This window comes from Electrona antarctica (assembly GCF_951216825.1).
Source record: "Electrona antarctica genome assembly, contig: scaffold_49, whole genome shotgun sequence".
NCBI lineage: Eukaryota > Metazoa > Chordata > Actinopteri > Myctophiformes > Myctophidae > Electrona > Electrona antarctica.
The window spans coordinates 8,959-28,357 of record NW_027638103.1 but is presented as its reverse complement, the minus strand read 5'-3'; the positions used below and the strand labels follow the sequence as shown (position 1 = coordinate 28,357).

Here is a 19,399-nt window from a genome sequence, read left to right as displayed (position 1 = left end):
CTGCAGGTCCAACTCCTCCAGAACCTCCTCCGACATCAGCAGCATGGAGGCCAGAGCTGAACACTGAGGCACAGAGAGTTCCTTCCCCGAGCTGTTCTCTGACTCCAGGTACTGTTGGATCCCCCGACTGACTGACGGGTCGTTCATCTCCATCAGACAGTGGAAGATGTTGATACATCTGTCAGGAGAGGCATTATAATCATTAATCTCCTTCAGGTTGTTGATGACTCTCTGGATCTCCTCTGGACTGTTCTCTGTCTGACCCAGCAGGCCTCCTAACAGACTCTGGTTGGACTGCAGTGAGAGACCATGAAGGAAACGGACAAAGAGGTCCAGGTGACCACTCTCACTCGTCAGGGTTTTCTCCATAGCAGCCTCCAGGAAGTCAGACAGGTAACTGTCACTGTTGTAACCATCATCTCCCAGGAATGTCTTCAGGACCTCCGTGTTCTTCTGAGTGAAACAGTGGGACAGGTAGACTGCAGCCAGAAACTCCTGGATGCTCAGATGAACGAAGCAGTAGACCGTTTCGTGGAAGAACAAACCGTCTTCTTTGAAGAAGGTTGTGCAAAAGCCCAGGTTTTTCAAGTCCTTTTTCACATCAAGACCACACGCCTTCAGGTCTTTCTCATAGAAAATGATGTTGCCTTTGATCAGTTGGTGAAACGCCAGCTCGGCCAGCTTCAGAAGGTTCAAGGTTCAAGGTTCAAGGTTCAACTTTATTGTCAACAATACCAGTTACAGGGTAAAAGGCACGTGAAATTCATTGTGCGTTAAAAGACCATACAACAGCTACAGTCTAATAAAATAATCAGATAATCTGTATAAAGAACTAAGTGCAGGTTAAAACTAACATCTCTAAAGTACACAACTACTGAAAGTGCAAGATCACAGTTGCAAAAATGCAGAAGGCCTTAGGCATATTGCCATATAGTCCGGGCCTTGTAAGTGCCTACTGAAACTACTGAAAGTGCAAGATCACAGTTGTAAAAATGCAGAAGGCCTTAGACATATTGCCATATAGTCCGGGCCTTGTAGTGTTCAGTGTCTGTTCATAAGTCTGATGGCGGAGAAGAAGAACGTGTTCCATAGTCTCTGTGTGCGGCTGGCGAGGCTGAGGAACCGGTTGCCTGGCCGTGGCCGCCTAGATGGCTCAAACAGGCTGTTGCTGGGATGATGCACATCTTTAACGATCCGTTTCGCCTTGGCCACGCATCGGCTTTCGTATATTCCCTGGAGGGAGGGAAGCTCACCTCCAATGATACGCTGGGCTGCTTTCACTACCCTCTGTAGTGCCTTCTGCTGGCGGACAGTGCAGCTCCCGTACCACACAATGGTTCCACCCGTTAGGATGCTCTCAATGGTGCAGTTATAGAATGACCTCAAGATGCGGGGGCTGACCTTGAACTTTTTCAAGCGTCGTAGGCAGTACAGGCGTTGTTGTGCCTTTTTTACCACATGAGTGGTGTGAGTAGCCCACTTAAGGTCCTCATCAATGTGTGTACCAAGGAACTTGAACTCGCTGACGCGCTCCACTGCGACTCCATCTATATAGATTGGTGCGTGCTCGCTCCTCTGTCTCCTGAAGTCCACAATTAGCTCTTTCGTCTTTCCAGCGTTGAGAGCTAGGTTGTTCTCCCGACACCATAGTGCGAGTTTATTGACCTCGTCTCTGTAGGCCGTCTCGCTGGCATCTGTGATCATCCCCATGAGTGTGGTGTCATCGGCATACTTTATGATGGTGTTGCAGCCGTGCGTGGTGACACAGTCATGTGTGTATAAAGAATACAAGAGGGGGCTGAGCACACAGCCTTGGGGTGCACCAGTGTTGAGGGTCATTGGGTCGGATGTTATGTTCCCCATCCGCACCACCTGAGCACGGTTTGACAAGAAGTCCAGTATCCACCTGCACATGGTTGGGTGCAGGCCTAGGTCTCTGAGCTTCATGTCCAGTCTTGCAGGGACAATTGTGTTGAAGGCGGAGCTGAAGTCCACAAACAGCATTCGCACATATCTGTTGTTGCTCCCTCTCTTGTCCAAGTGAGTGAGGGCGGTGTGGAGAGCCATGGCCACTGCGTCATCCGTAGATCTGTTTTTCCGGTATGCAAACTGGCATGGATCCAGTGTAGCGGGCAGGACCGAGCAGATGTGATCTCTCACTAGCCTCTCAAAACACTTGCTGACAATTGGTGTTAAGGCAACAGGTCTCCAGTCATTGTAACATGATGTATTTGTACGCTTGGGTACCGGTACAATGATGGACCTTTTGAAGCCAGCAGGAACCACAGCTTGGGAGAGAGAGAGATTGAATATGTCTGTGAACACACCAGCCAGCTGATGTGCACAGACTTTAAGGACACGACCTGGAATGCCATCAGGGCCTGCCGCTTTACGGGTGTTGACCCTCATGAAGGCCTTACGCACATCAGCCTCCAAGATGGATAATGGGCTGGCCTCCAGCGGTATCACAGGCTCTGGTGGACTGGTGTTCGTGCCCTCTGTCTCAAACCGGGAAAAGAAGGTGTTCAGCTCATTGGGGAGGGAGGCAGAGGGGGGCTCTGTGCTTCTGGGTCGCCCTCTGAAGTCAGTTATTTCCCGGAGCCCTTGCCACACGCTCCTCGCATCCCCACTCTTGAACTGATCTTCCAGCTTGGTACCGTACTCCCGTTTAGCTTTCCTGATGGCTCTTTGGAGGTCAGCGCGGGTGGAACCCAGATTTCCGGATCTGAAGGCAGCATCTCGAGCCCGCAGTGCAGCACGGACATCACCGTTGATCCAAGGCTTCTGGTTTGGATAGGTCTTTACTGTCTTTCGTGGCACAACGTCTTCTATGCACTTACTGATAAATCCAACGACTGAGTCTGAGTACTCATTGATGTTATTCTCAGAGGCGTGTCGAAACATCTCCCAGTCTGTGTGTTGGAAACAGTCCTGAAGCATAGAATCCGAGTGTTCAGACCAGATTCTGACCTCTCTAGCGCTGGTTGGTTCCCGCTTGAGCTTTTGCCTATAGGCGGGGAGCAGTAGGACAGAGTTGTGGTCCGACCTACCGAATGGTGGACGTGGTAGGGCTCTGTAACTCTCCCGAAAAGGCGTCCAGCATTGGTCGAGAACCCTCTCCCCTCGTGTGTTACACTTAACATGCTGGTAATATTTTGGGAGGACTTTCTTCAAGTTTGAAGAGTTGAAGTCCCCCACCAAAATAGAGCAGCCATCGGGATGAGCCGATTCCAAGTCATTAATTGTCCCATACAATTCCTTTAGTGCTGCCTCTTCACTAGCACGGGGGTGGATGTAGACTACTGTCAGGATAATTGCACTGAATTCCCTGGGCAGATACATTGGTCGCAGTAGTAGTGTTAAATACTCTATATCAGGAGAACACAGGGATTTCAGGAGCTTTACATTCCTGCACCATGATTGGCGTATCATCGCACAGACTCCGCCCCCTCTGTGTTTGTTGCCGGATAGAGCATACGACCTGTCCTGTCGATAGATGGAAAATCCAGGTGGTTCTACCATAAAGTCTTCACGTGAATCATCCAGCCATGTCTCTGTTAGGGCTAAGATGTTAACATCCCTCATCTCCCGAGTAAAGTGGATTCTCGCGCGTAGTTCCGAAAGTTTGTTCTCTAGGGACTGAACGTTGGACAGTAGAATGGACGGCAGCGGTGGTTTGTCCGCGCGTCGTCTCGTTCGAACGAGGATTCCAGCTCGCCTTCCCCGCTGCCAGCGTCTCTTTTTCCGCCTCGCTGGTGTTGATATCAGCGGCAGGACAATAGGAGACGCGTCCGCCACAATCTCTGACGGAGGATCCTCCGAAAACTCCGGAGAACGGTAACCGATCGCCGTTCTAATATTCAGTAACGTTTGCCTGTCATATGTGTGTGTGCATCTTACATTATGTGTGACTAATGTGAACACTAAGACTGCAAACAGTTGCAAAGGTAACGCGACGGCCAGCCTTCCACTACTCCACGGCGCCATCATCAAGGTTTCCAGGAGAAGAACTTCTCCTGCATCCTTTATGAGCTTCTCTCTGTCTGCCTCGCCTAGTGCAGGATTCTCCCGCTGCATCTCACCCATCAGGAAGTGGCAGAACAGCTCAACCAGGGTTTTGGGCAGCCTGAATGTCGTCCCCATGTTCTTCACCATGTTCTTCACAACGGTAGCAAGGATCCAACAGAAGACTGGGAGTTCACACATGGTGAGGAGCATCTTTGATTCTTTGATCTGTGAGAAGATTGAGCTGGCCTGGTTCTCATCACTGAACGTCTTCATGAAGAACTCCGTCTTCTGGTCATCTGTGATGAACCCTCGTACTTCTGTCATCCTGTTTACAAACTCCTTAGGGATCTGATTGGCTGCTACAGGTCGCGAGGTTATCCAGATGCGAGCAGAGGGGAGGAGCTCTCCCTTGATGAGGTTTACAAGGAGATCTTCCACTGGGTAAGAGTCGTTGACATTCATGAGGCCTGTGCTGAAATCAAACTGGAAATTATTTTCATCATAACCATCCAGAACAAACATGACTTTGAAGGGGCTGTTGCTGTAGTCTCCTGACTTCTGCAATTCAGTGAAGATAAGATTAAGAATGTCTTCCTCAATAAATCTGGTTTCCACGATGCAGCGGTGAATTAGCTGTGCCAAAGTAAACTTCTGTCCCTTGAGCAGATTTAACTGGCGGAACTTGAGCGGGAACACGAGGTGTGGATCTTGGGGGAAACGGTTCTTGGCCCAGTCAGACATAAATTTGTGTACGAGGAACGTTTTGCCAATCCCTGCATAGCCAACGGTCAGCACTGTTCTTTTGATTAGTCCAGAAAGGTCTTTGAACATCTGACCCAGTTGGATTTCTGTTCCCTGTCCTGCCTTCTTCATCTCCATCTGTCTGACCTCATGATGGCTGTGGATGTCTGTTCTTTCGATGTCTACATTGTAGAGCGGGGTGAAGACGTTTTTAAACACGACCTCAGTCTGTGTGCCCAAATTTACACTCAGATATGAACTGTTCATGTTGCGTTGAAGCTGCTCTTCATAGTCAGTGATGTGACGATATCCTGGTGTTCTCTCCAACAGACCTGTAGCGAACAAAGACATTCTATGTTTAACAGCCTTGGGGGGAGAGAGAGAGAGAGAGATAGAGACAGAGAGAGACATAGAGAGAGACAGAGAGAGAGACAGAGAGACAGACAGAGACAGAGACAGACAGACAGACAGACAGACAGACAGACAGACAGACCTCTCAGTTTGGCGGCCCTCTCCCTCTCCCTCTCCCGTCTTGCCTCGTGTTCTCCTGTCAAAGCTGATGAGAGACAGTGATTGGTCAGTGAGATGTGAGGCAGTGATTGGTCAGTGAGATGTGAGGCAGTGATTGGTCAGTGAGATGTGAGACAGTGATTGGTCAGTGAGATGTGAGACAGTGATTGGTCAGTGAGATGTGAGACAGTGATTGGTCAGTGAGATGAGACAGTGATTGGTCAGTGAGATGAGAGACAGTGATTGGTCAGTGAGATGTGAGACAGTGATTGGTCAGTGAGATGAGAGACAGTGATTGGTCAGTGAGGAGACACTATAGGATCATTCTCGTCTTCACATAATGACACAGATGGATGGATTTATATCAATATAGATTGTAAATAAATATAGTTACAAATAAATGAAAGACTCACAAGGCGTCTTGTTCCAGATTAAAACGAGTCCTACTATCACCACGACGACAGTAACAATAATCCCATTTCTTAATCCTCTGCCTGTTGGTCCTTTAGGAGCTGAAAGACAGAAATAGAAAAGAAAATATCTTTATATATATTTTCAAATTCCCCTGCGAATGCTTCCTAGTAAAACAGGAAATTAACAGATCCACTTCCGGGTCTAGCTCCACCCCCCTCATAGAGTTGTGGGTGGAGTTTCAAGACAATCAGACAAACCGGAAGTAGGAATTATAGTTTTATGAAAGTGGAAGTCCGTACGGCTTTCCACTTTCATAAAACAATAATTCCTACTAACCCTAAACCCACCAGGTTTGGGACCTTTAGCTGCAAACTGGAGTTATGGCTGTTTAAAGCCCAGCCAATAGGAGTCAATAATTATGGTCCCCCCTAGCAACCCCTCAAGGACCCCTTGGGGTCCCCGAACCGCACTTTGATAACCACTGGCATGGCTGGCAAATGGGAGGAGAGATGGACAGAACCCCTGGGCAATGGGATTACATACATCCAGGCTATGGGATATAAAGTAACAGATCTTCTTGGCAAATTGGAGATGACGTGGACGGAAACAACAACCACTATATTAAGTATTTCCTACAGCTTTAAGTCCACAAATCTGAACTAACCCTTACACGCACACGCACGCACGCACACACACACACACACACACACACACACACACACACACACACACACACACACACACACACACACACACACACATACACACACACACACACACACACACTAAACTATACGTACCTCTGTAAAGCGGGTTGTCTACAGCCTCGCTCTGCTCCACACTGAACCAGTTCTTTATCGCACAGGATATTCTTTTAACTTTTCTCCCTTCCTCGTCGTTGCTGATCGTCACCGACCGGGAGTCGGGTTCGCTCCATTCCTCATCGTTGTAGATCCTGGTCTCGTTGGGTTTTGGTCGAGTCCATTTCTCATCGTGGAACCTCCATCGATAGACGAGCACGCCCGACTCTGTGACGTCTCCGACGCAGTGCAGCGTGCAGCTGCTGGAGTTGGAGTCACATGGAGCCACGATGGATAGCTCTGGATGTGGGACTTTCTCTGTTGAGGACACAGAATGAACACATGAAGAATTAACCCATTCTGATGGATAGCTCTGGATGTGGGACTTTCTCTGTTGAGGACACAGAATGAACACATGAAGAATTAACCCATTCTGATGGATAGCTCTGGATGTGGGACTTTCTCTGTTGAGGACACAGAATGAACACATGAAGAATTAACCCATTCTGATGGATAGCTCTGGATGTGGGACTTTCTCTGTTGAGGACACAGAATGAACACATGAAGAATTAACCCATTCTGATGGATAGCTCTGGATGTGGGACTTTCTCTGTTGAGGACACAGAATGAACACATGAAGAATTAACCCATTCTGATGGATAGCTCTGGATGTGGGACTTTCTCTGTTGAGGACACAGAATGAACACATGAAGAATTAACCCATTCTGATGGATAGCTCTGGATGTGGGACTTTCTCTGTTGAGGACACAGAATGAACACATGAAGAATTAACCCATTCTGATGGATAGCTCTGGATGTGGGACTTTCTCTGTTGAGGACACAGAATGAACACATGAAGAATTAACCCATTCTGATGGATAGCTCTGGATGTGGGACTTTCTCTGTTGAGGACACAGAATGAACACATGAAGAATTAACCCATTCTGGGCGGGAACCCCTTATGGTGTTTTAAACATCGTTATAATTTAGCTATTGAAAAATAGCAGATCTACAAGCTTGTAGATCTGCTATTTTTGAAAAATCGAAGAACGACTGACATAGAAACAGCTTTTTCAGAAAACTGTCAGGATGTAGAAGAACATTTTTAGAATCTGATCTCAGGTCAAAATGGGTTAATGCACCACACATCTACACGCACACACGCACGCACACACGACAAGATGTTAACATGCCTCCTGCTGACCCTGAACTGACCTCATGCTTCCTTCTATGCATGAGGAGTCCAAGCCCCATCTTTTCACCCGGCAGGAGAGGGAGTTTCCCCAGTTGGAAACATGCGTGGAAGGAACGCGAACACGTTATTCCAAGCAGTTATTCCTTTCCCCGGCTGGCCAGAGGGAGGCGGTATGAGCCGGATTTCGATTACATCTTTAGCCCAGCCCGATACTGCACCACATCAAAATATCTACTGTTTCTAAAGTGTAGTTGCTTATTTGGTCTTGTTTCTAAAGTGTAGTTGTTTATTTGGTCTTGTTTCTAAAGTGTAGTTGCTTATTTGGTCTTGTTTCTAAAGTGTAGTTCCTTATTTGATCTTGTTTCTAAAGTGTAGTTGTTCATTTGGTCTTGTTTCTAAAGTGTAGTTGCTTATTTGGTCTTGTTTCTAAAGTGTAGTTGCTTATTTGGTCTTGTCTCTAAAGTGTAGTTGCTTATTTGATCTTGTTTCTAAAGTGTAGTTGTTTATTTGGTCTTGTTTCTAAAGTGTAGTTGTTTATTTGGTCTTGTTTCTAAAGTGTAGTTGCTTATTTGATCTTGTTTCTAAAGTGTAGTTGTTTATTTGGTCTTGTTTCTAAAGTGTAGTTGCTTATTTGGTCTTGTTTCTAAAGTGTAGTTGCTTATTTGGTCTTGTTTCTAAAGTGTAGTTGCTTATTTGGTCTTGTTTCTAAAGTGTAGTTGCTTATTTGGTCTTGTTTCTAAAGTGTAGTTGTTTATTTGGTCTTGCTTCTAAAGTGTAGTTGCTTATTTGGTCTTGTTTCTAAAGTGTAGTTGTTTATTTGGTCTTGTTTCTAAAGTGTAGTTGTTTATTTGGTCTTGTTTCTAAAGTGTAGTTGCTTAGTTGGTCTTGTTTCTCAATTAAGCAATATTACACGAGAGGGTGTGGGTTAACGTGATTATTGCCACGACAGGGATGCGGTAAGGAAGGAACGAGACGAAGTCTCGTTCCTTCCTTACCGCATCACTGAAGTGGCAATAATCACGTTAACCCACACCCTCGAGTGTAATATTGCAATTATACCACAGTTACCCTTAAAACTAAGAGAATCGCTGAAGAAAATATATTTTTTAATGACAGATGTAGTCACTACGACCACAAATGTCCCAAGAAACTAGCTAGCCTAGCCACCGAGTTTGCTAGCGCTCTGGGAGAACAGAGCAGCTGAATTCTTTGTTTTGATTAGGTGGTGAATGGTGCTGGTTTAACCCACGGCTAGAAGGCTGTTTCAACCAATCAGATTGCTTCCTCGAAACGACCTGTGGTATAATGTTGTATAAACCAGTGGTTCTCATGTTCAGGGATCTGAAGCCCTGTATCGCTGCGGTGCACCAGGAGAGTAGACTGTACGTTATTGAGAGAGAGAAGTCAGTTGTTTGAGAGTTGAGTTTTGAGAGCGATTTAGTTCAGATTGAGCAGTGCATATAGTAGCAGCAGTAGTAGTATTTATTATAGTAGTATTTAGTTCAGATTGAGCAGTGCATATAGTAGCAGCAGTAGTATTTATTATAGTAGTATTTAGTTCAGATTGAGCAGTGCATATAGTAGTATTTATTATAGTAGTATTTAGTTCAGATTGAGCAGTGCATATAGTAGCAGTAGTAGTATTTATTATAGTAGTATTTAGTTCAGATTGAGCAGTGCATATAGTAGCAGTAGTAGTATTTATTATAGTAGTATTTAGTTCAGATTGAGCAGTGCATATAGTAGCAGTAGTAGTATTTATTATAGTAGTATTTAGTTCAGATTGAGCAGTGCATATAGTAGCAGTAGTAGTATTTATTATAGTAGTATTTAGTTCAGATTGAGCAGTGCATATAGTAGCAGTAGTAGTATTTATTATAGTAGTATTTAGTTCAGATTGAGCAGTGCATATAGTAGCAGTAGTAGTATTTATTATAGTAGTATTTAGTTCAGATTGAGCAGTGCATATAGTAGCAGCAGTAGTAGTATTTATTATAGTAGTATTTAGTTCAGATTGAGCAGTGCATATAGCAGCAGTAGTAGTATGTATTATAGTAGTATTTAGTTCAGATTGAGCAGTGCATATAGTAGCAGCAGTAGTATTTATTATAGTAGTATTTAGTTCAGATTGAGCAGTGCATATAGTAGTAGTATTTATTATAGTAGTATTTAGTTCAGATTGAGCAGTGCATATAGTAGCAGTAGTAGTATTTATTATAGTAGTATTTAGTTCAGATTGAGCAGTGCATATAGTAGCAGTAGTAGTATTTATTATAGTAGTATTTAGTTCAGATTGAGCAGTGCATATAGTAGCAGTAGTAGTATTTATTATAGTAGTATTTAGTTCAGATTGAGCAGTGCATATAGTAGCAGTAGTAGTATTTATTATAGTAGTATTTAGTTCAGATTGAGCAGTGCATATAGTAGCAGTAGTAGTATTTATTATAGTAGTATTTAGTTCAGATTGAGCAGTGCATATAGTAGCAGTAGTAGTATTTATTATAGTAGTATTTAGTTCAGATTGAGCAGTGCATATAGTAGCAGCAGTAGTAGTATTTATTATAGTAGTATTTAGTTCAGATTGAGCAGTGCATATAGCAGCAGTAGTAGTATGTATTATAGTAGTATTTAGTTCAGATTGAGCAGTGCATATAGTAGCAGTAGTAGTATTTATTATAGTAGTATTTAGTTCAGATTGAGCAGTGCATATAGCAGTAGTAGTAGTATGTATTATAGTAGTATTTATATTATAGAGTTTAGTTTTAGTAGTTCCGTCCGTTTACTAGTAGGCTAGTAGTTTAGTTGTATTTCAGGTCAGTAATAGATATAGTTGGTAGTCGGTTATGGTAGTATTAGTAGCAGTTTAGTGTTTAGTATAGTAGAGATTTAGTTTAGCTCCATCAGTTTGTGTCTCCATTATGCCCCTCCCCCTTCCCTGGACTGATCCATCACATGGAGGACCGGCTGATCCCAAACATGCTCTAATAAATGTTTCAATAAAATAAAATACCAAAACAAATCATAAAGGACAGACAATAATAGATCCATAACGACGAGTCATACTTACTCATCTCTTTAAGCACGTAAACCTTGTGGTGAGGTCTGTAGTTGATCTCCACAGAATACACCCCCATGTCTTCTACGGTCATGTTGTCGATGACCAGCCGTCCAGTGTGTGTGTCCAGTGTTGTGCGGTTTTTAAACGTCCCGTAGAAATCCAGACGAAAATCCGGTTCCCGTTCTGCTACTTTGTTGGCTGTTAAATGACCACAAATCAAAGGTTATTGATACCTGCCTACAGTTTCTATCTGGTCATCCCAGCTTAGTAAAATGTTAAAAGTTATTCTCATGGCTTAGGACGACCGTTGAGCCGATTCTACTCTATGGTTCCGAGACATGGACACTTTCAAAAAGTGTCCACTTTCTAATGAGAGCGCAAAATCTGTCTTGGAAGAGCCACCCATCGACTAAATCTAATATATGCCAACCTTCTCTGCGTTTCTTCACTAGTCTGATCCAGAAGAACACAGTCTGCCAGCCACTGCTACAGAGCTGACAATGAGGTTATATCTTCCCTTCTTCTCTGGAGTCCTGCCTCGAAGCAGACCAGAGGTAGAAAACTGTCGTTCCCTGATGTCATCGCTAGGGACACATGCATCAGTAAGCAGGAACTGGGGATGGCAATGAAGGACCGGAAAGTCTGGCGTGGCATTGTGAAATCCATGATCTCGACCGCGGTCGAAAAATGATGATCTATCTTATATCTACCTACCTCTCTATCTACGTATCTATCTACGTATCTATCTATGTATCTACGCATCTATCTATCAATCTATCTATCTACGTATCTATCTACGTATCTATCTATCTATCTATCTATCTATCTATCTATCTATCTATCTATCTATCTATCTATCTATCTATCTATCTATCTACGTATCTACGCATCTATCTATCAATCTATCTATCTACCTACCTCTCTCTATCTATCAGGCATCAGTTTGAAGCTCTACTGTCTCATCATCAGTCCACATACCAAGCCAGGGTGCGGTTACATCGGGTGCGTGCGTCCACATGATGAAGGTGACGGCGTCAGGAACAGAGCGGATGTCTGGTTGCAGTTCCACACGGATGCCTCTGCCTCGCGGTGGAAGGTACGTTACCTCTTGGTCTGTGGAGAGACACGTAGGTCAGTCAAGTTGAACAGTTCAATATATATATATATATATATACAAACATTTGGGCCACATTTTCAAGGTTTTTCGTAAATAGCAGACCTTGTAGCGCGGCACTCGGTGCCGCACTACAAGGTTGTAGATCTGCTTGTAGATCTGCTATTTTTCAATAGCTAAAGTATAACATAATGCTTAAAACACCAAAAGGGGTTTCCGACCCAAAATGGGTTAATAACAAGCCCAACACTGGTCATGATTATGAACATTCAATCTTACCAACAAGGAGCTGGATCGTACTGCTGCCCACGTGTGGAACAAGACAGCGGTAGGTCCCTTCGTCCGAGAAGCTCACCCCGGTCAGCCTCATTGAGATGTCACCACGAGACAGCTTGTCATGGAGCAGGGACGTCCTCCGTTTGTACGACGGGTGCACGGGTAGAATCAAGGTACGTCCGTCTCGGAGAACGCAAACGTCTGGTGGCACCAGGTCAGCTCTGGTCCAAAACACTGACCTACTCTCCATGTTGACCGGAGGGTCAACGTGACATGGAAGGATCACCTCGCCTCTCAGTCTGGCCAGCACAGGTTGAGAGGACCCGTTGACCTGGTGGAGTCCTACAAACACAACACAGGTTGAGAGGACACATTGACCTGGTGGAGTCCTAAAAACACAACACAGGTTGAGAGGACCCGTTGACCTGGTGGAGTCCTAAAAACACAACACAGGTTGAGAGGACCCGTTGACCTGATGGAGTCCTAAAAACACAACACAGGTTGAGAGGACCCGTTGACCTGGTGGAGTCCTAAAAACACAACACAGGTTGAGAGGACCCGTTGACCTGGTGGAGTCCTAAAAACACAACACAGGTTGAGAGGACCCGTTGACCTGGTGGAGTCCTAAAAACACAACACAGGTTGAGAGGACCCGTTGACCTGGTGGAGTCCTAAAAACACAACACAGGTTGAGAGGACCCGTTGACCTGGTGGAGTCCTAAAAACACAACACAGGTTGAGAGGACCCGTTGACCTGGTGGAGTCCTAAAAACACAACACAGGTTGAGAGGACCCGTTGATTCTTCATATCCAAATGAGTGAAACGGCCGGTGTGTTTATGTTTATTCATTGTAATAATCAATATCGCTATGATGATTTATCGCCGCTCCGCATGACAGCATGTAGTCTCTGTCTCAGATCCCTTCTCACCGCCGGCCGCCGGGGCACTGAGCCAGTCTGCTGGTCATGCAGGCTGCAGTGCCCATAGCACGCACACACGCACTCACACACGTGCACACACGCACACACACACCTTGTCCGCGGCCTCAAAATGCCTCTCTCTCTTCGGGCATACACTGAGCCGTCAGCCAAACAAATATAAGTCATTCTCATGGCTTTCTTTTAGCGCGGGACCCCCCCCCCCCCCCCCCCCCCCCAGTCAGTGTCTGTCGTGTGCACAGGTCAAGTAACAACTTGACTTCCTCGTCGTATTCATCGCCGTTCTCTGCCGGTGTTTCCGTTTTGGATGAAATCAGATTATCCTGAAATCGTGTCAGCCGTCGCCGTAGAAACGAGCAGATGTTCTAACGGCGACAGAATGCGTAGCTGTCCTCGCAAATGCCACTTTTTTTCTGTCACAATGCCAACACATACCCAATCCGTTATCCGATCCGATTCTTGGGCAGACGGACACTCGCATTGTGATGTGGACCTTATCCGCAGATGAGTATAAGCCTGGGACCGAGGCTAGCCGTATGTTATGTTATTAAAACAGATGAGTATAAGCCTGGGACCGAGGCTAGCCGTATGTTATGTTATTAAAACAGATGAGTATAAGCCTGGGACCGAGGCTAGCCGTATGTTATGTTATTAAAACAGATGAGTATAAGCCTGGGACCGAGGCTAGCCGTATGTTATGTTATTAAAACAGATGAGTATAAGCCTGGGACCGAGGCTAGCCGTATGTTATGTTATTAAAACAGATGAGTATAAGCCTGGGACCGAGGCTAGCCGTATGTTGTGTTATTAAAACAGATGAGTATAAGCCTGGGACCGAGGCTAGCCGTATGTTATGTTATTGAAACAGGAAGACAACCCCGTCTTCCTGTGACTGTCTATCTCCAACAATACTATAGCCTACTATATATATATATATATATATATATATATATATATATATATATATATATATATATATATATAAACAATACTATAGCCTACCTACGCTTTAGAAATGCATCACCATTGTTGGAGTATATAGTATGCAGCCCATGTAATGCGTAAAAATAAGCGCATCGATGAATGAATGAATGAATAAATAACGTCTGTTTCTGATGGGATTCGAACCCTTCCATTTGTCAGCATAAAGCGTACTAGACACGGAGTGTACTCCAGTACGCCATTACTAGCGACGATATTGTGCAATCAAAGTCAAATCATAGAGTATAAAACCGTGCAGCCATGAACACAAAATGGACATGGGACCTAGATTAAGTTAAAATCTCAATCACCACAGGCACATTTATTTCCAACACGACTTGTTGCCAACTTGCCAACATCTCCAACCATATCATCACCTAAATTAATAAATTATTGTTAAATGAATAAGTCATTGTTATACAGGCTACTCAGAAATAGTAAATATATACGATAGGTTAGATTTGTTTTGAATCCTGTGAGATGCTGACAGTTATTTATTTATTTATTCAGTCATCCGTTGATTTATTTTTATTTTGACGCTTTAAATGGGCTGAATATTGTGTGTGACACATTAGCACCATTAGCTTTGATAATTTGGAGCGCATTGACTGGCCAAGGGCCGATTCATACTCCTATTTTACCGCTGTTTCGGCGCTGTAGAGCCGAAATGATTTCGGCTCGTCAGAAATTTTCAGTAGCACAGAAGAGCCGACTTTAGGACGGTACCCGCCCCCCCGAACCTCAAATTACGTCACATTGTAGGCTCTACAGAGCCGAACCGACTTTTATTCGGCTCTAAAATAGGGAGTATGAATCGGCCCCAAGTCACGTCAGTGTAATGTGGCTTTTAGGCTTTTAGGTCATATTATAAACAAATTGTTAATTTAACCTATCATGCATCATATTTACTATTTCTATGTGGCCTGTATAACATTAATGACCATAAGGTGAACTTATAGGTGATGATGATGGCCTACTTTCCTTAGTGGACGCACTCTGAGCCCCCCCCCCCCCCCCCCTCCCCCCCACCACACGTATAAACGGTACTTTTTGGCTAAAAGGGGATTTTGTTTCCACCGGGAAATAAATACTTTTAGTTACTCCGCTGTGCCCTCTACCGATATTGCCCAGAGAATTGCCTCATAGAGAATATTTTTCCTCCGGTGAAAAAAAATCCCTTTCTGGCCAAAAAGTACCGTTTATACGTGTGGTGGGGGGCTCAGAGTGCGTCCACTAAGGAAAGTAGGCTTTCTAATGACACACCCCGCCTTTGTTTTGGTGAGTAGCAAAAACTTTATTTTTAATTACGCTAAAGAGGAGAGGCTGGTCTGCATTCATGCGAGCGGCGGAAGTTGAGAGTAACATAGCTCTAAATGAAACGCATTAGAGCTATGGACCAGAGCATTAGAGCTATGGACCAGAGCATTAGAACTAGGCATGTCCCGATACTTGTATCGGAATGCCCTCCGATATGCCCTTATTTGGTCATATCGGAATCGGCAAGTACGCCCCGCACCAATCCGATACCACATTTTATTTAATCACGTGATGCGCAGCACGGTGAGACGGTATTGAAAACGCGCATCTCCAGCCGTAGGTGTGAACGGCTTTGCCGACGTGCGAATGGGGGACAATTTAAAACAAAGGCGGCTTGCTGTAGTTTGCGAGTGCGACTAACATAAATTTGCATGCACAAGGGCTGCCAAGTAGACTATCATTTGTTGTTTTTCTTTCTCCCCCTCTCTTCGAAGTTAGACTGGACAAATAAACTCTAAACTGACTGGGCCACGGTGGGCTGACGCTCATGGTAACTTGCGCCGTGGGTGGAACGGGTGGACAAGTTTGGTTACATTTTAAAAGACAAGAGGGGAGCTAAATGCAATAATGTAGCACAGTTGTTAACTTAATAAGTAGGCTACATGCACGAAAGGGAACATTTCGACAATGCATAGGCATCTGTCAATAATGCACTGTATTGGGTTCAATACAACTCTGTGCATGTCTGCACCGAGTCGAAACTTTTCCTGGCCACGGACAATAAAACTAAGGAGAGCACTCAGCACAGAGCAGCAGGCTAACTGCGGAGGGAGGAAAATGACCAAACCAAGTGAGAGCTGTTTCTGTTTGTGACATGACGTGCTGCGAGCTCGCAGATCTACGCTTCATGCAACGAATGTACCGTACGTTGGTTCTATTAAAGGGTAGATCGCTACCGCTTGGGGGCTCAGCAGGCCCCAAACGGGAGCGGATCTGATCTACCCTTTATAGAACGAACGTACCGATATGCTGTGAGCTTAGCCTGTTGCTAACGTGATCTCTCTCTCTCTCTCTCTCTCGTTGCACCGGTATTGTTCATATTAGCTGCTTTGATATTATAGGAAATGGCCTACCATACACCATACATTTTATGTTATTATTTGCATCTAAACTGCAGTAAATAGTACTGTGACCAGATTTGACTGAGGGACTGCCATTGGATTTTTTTTCATGTCATATGAAAGCAGGGAATCCTGGTTTAAAATTGATGTGTTGATTGGCAATATGCCAATATTGTTATAAAAAGTTAAAATGACCAGTGAGCACCCGCAACTGCAGCTTTTAATATTTTATGAGGACTTGGTTTCAATAAATGAGTCCAGTACATTTTACAGGGTTCTAACTGTCTAACAGACCCAAAATGTGATTTATTCATTATGATCAGTTTGAAAAGTAGAAATATAGGCCTCCTTCTTATAGCTGCCTTCTTCCAATAAAAGCCCGGTATCAGAATCGGTTGAGACAAATAAAAGCCCCGGATTATAAATGAGGATTTACGGTACATGTACTTTACACTTTTTTTTAAAAGCACTCTGGTATCGGTATCGGTATCGGCTAACACAGAAATTGTTGGATCGGAATCGGATCGGAAACGAAAAAAGGTTATTGGGACATCCCTAATTAGAACTATGGACCAGAGCATTAGAGCTATGGACCAGAGCATTAGAACTATGGACCAGAGCATTAGAGCTATGGACCAGAGCATTAGAGCTATGGACCAGAGCATTAGAGCTATGGACTAGAGCATTAGAGCTATGGATCAGAGCATTAGAACTATGGACCAGAGCATTAGAACTATGGTCCAGAGCATTAGAGCTATGGACTAGAGCATTAGAGCTATGGATCAGAGCATTAGAACTATGGACCAGAGCATTAGAACTATGGTCCAGAGCATTAGAGCTATGGACTAGAGCATTAGAGCTATGGATCAGAGCATTAGAACTATGGACCAGAGCATTAGAGCTATGGACCAGAGCATTATAACTATGGACCAGAGCATTAGAGCTATGGTCCAGAGCATTAGAACTATGGACCAGAGCATTATAACTATGGACCAGAGCATTAGAGCTATGGACCAGAGCATTAGAGCTATGGACCAGAGCATTAGAGCTATGGTCCAGAGCATTAGAACTATGGACCAGAGCATTAGAGCTATGGACCAGAGCATTAGAGCTATGGACCAGAGCATTAGAGCTATGGACCAGAGCATTAGAGCTATGGTCCAGAGCATTAGAACTATGGACCAGAGCATTAGAGCTATGGACCAGAGCATTAGAGCTATGGACCAGAGCATTAGAGCTATGGACCAGAGCATTAGAGCTATGGACCAGAGCATTAGAGCTATGGATCAGAGCATTAGAGCTATGGACCAGAGCATTAGAACTATGGACCAGAGCATTAGAACTATGGACCAGAGCATTAGAGCTATGGACCAGAGCATTAGAGCTATGGACCAGAGCATTAGAGCTATGGACCAGAGCATTAGAGCTATGGACCAGAGCATTAGAGCTATGGACCAGAGCTAGGGTCCGTGTAGGTCCACAATGGAACATCTGCAGTTACTATGGCGACGGAGACGCGGTTTCAAGTTGATCTGATTTCATGTTAATCTTTGTCACCTGCGGCGGGGGCGGGGGGGACAAAACTCTCCTGTGGATCCATTTTGATTTTATTTTGAATGGGAACGTGGTGGGCAGACAGGGGTGATGCTGACCGGGGGAACGTGGTGGGCAGACAGGGGTGATGGTGACCGGGGGAACGTGGTGGGCAGACAGGGGTGATGCTGACCGGGGGAACGTGGTGGGCAGACAGGGGTGATGCTGACCGGGGGAACGTGGTGGGCAGACAGGGGTGATGGTGACCGGGGGAACGTGGTGGGCAGACAGGGGTGATGCTGACCGGGGGAACGTGGTGGGCAGACAGGGGTGATGCTGACCGGGGGAACTTGGTGGGCAGACAGGGGTGATGCTGACCGGGGGAACGTGGTGGGCAGACAGGGGTGATGCTGACCGGGGGAACGTGGTGGGCAGACAGGGGTGATGGTGACCGGGGGAACGTGGTGGGCAGACAGGGGTGATGCTGACCGGGGGAACGTGGTGGGAAGACAGGGGTGTTGCTGACCGGGGGAACGTGGTGGGCAGACAGGGGTGATGCTGACCGGGGGAACGTGGTGGGCAGACAGGGGTGATGCTGACCGGGGGAACGTGGTGGGCAGACAGGGGTGATGCTGACCGGGGGAACGTGGTGGGCAGACAGGGGTGATGCTGACCGGGGGAACGTGGTGGGCAGACAGGGGTGATGCTGACCGGGGGAACGTGGTGGGCAGACAGGGGTGATGCTGACCGGGGGAACTTGGTGGGCAGACAGGGGTGATGCTGACCGGGGGAACTTGGTGGGCAGACAGGGGTGATGCTGACCGGGGGAACGTGGTGGGCAGACAGGGGTGATGCTGACCGGGGGAACGTGGTGGGCAGACAGGGGTGATGCTGACCGGGGGAACGTGGTGGGCAGACAGGGGTGATGCTGACCGGGGGAACGTGGTGGGCAGACAGGGGTGATGCTGACCGGGGGAACGTGGTGGGCAGACAGGGGTGATGCTGACCGGGGGAACGTGGTGGGCAGACAGGGGTGATGCTGACCGGGGGAACTTGGTGGGCAGACAGGGGTGATGCTGACCGGGGGAACTTGGTGGGCAGACAGGGGTGATGCTGACCGGGGGAACGTGGTGGGCAGACAGGGGTGATGCTGACCGGGGGAACGTGGTGGGCAGACAGGGGTGATGCTGACCGGGGGAACGTGGTGGGCAGACAGGGGTGATGCTGACCGGGGGAACGTGGTGGGCAGACAGGGGTGATGCTGACCGGGGGAACGTGGTGGGCAGACAGGGGTGATGCTGACCGGGGGAACGTGGTGGGCAGACAGGGGTGATGCTGACCGTCACAAATGCTGTCACGTGAGCTAGAGCAGTGGTTCCCAAAGTGGGGCCCGGGGACCCCCAGGGGTCCTTGAGGCAGTTCCAGGGGGCCCCCAGCTAAATGATAGTTTGG

General features: G+C 46.1%; 1 protein-coding gene across 1 annotated transcript; it reads right to left on the bottom strand.

Annotated features, from left to right (window-relative positions):
• Positions 1–1,041: 1,041 nt before the first annotated feature.
• Positions 1,042–18,014, bottom strand: LOC306918388 (uncharacterized protein; the record flags this gene model as incomplete). Its single annotated transcript, XM_079531287.1, has 9 exons — positions 1,042–2,912; positions 3,975–5,081; positions 5,243–5,305; positions 5,673–5,771; positions 6,474–6,791; positions 10,736–10,924; positions 11,705–11,839; positions 12,120–12,458; positions 17,972–18,014. The coding sequence occupies 9 exons, from the start codon at positions 18,012–18,014 to the stop codon at positions 1,042–1,044; spliced, it is 4,164 nt and encodes a 1,387-aa protein (XP_079387413.1).
• Between the last annotated feature and the right edge of the window lie 1,385 nt (positions 18,015–19,399).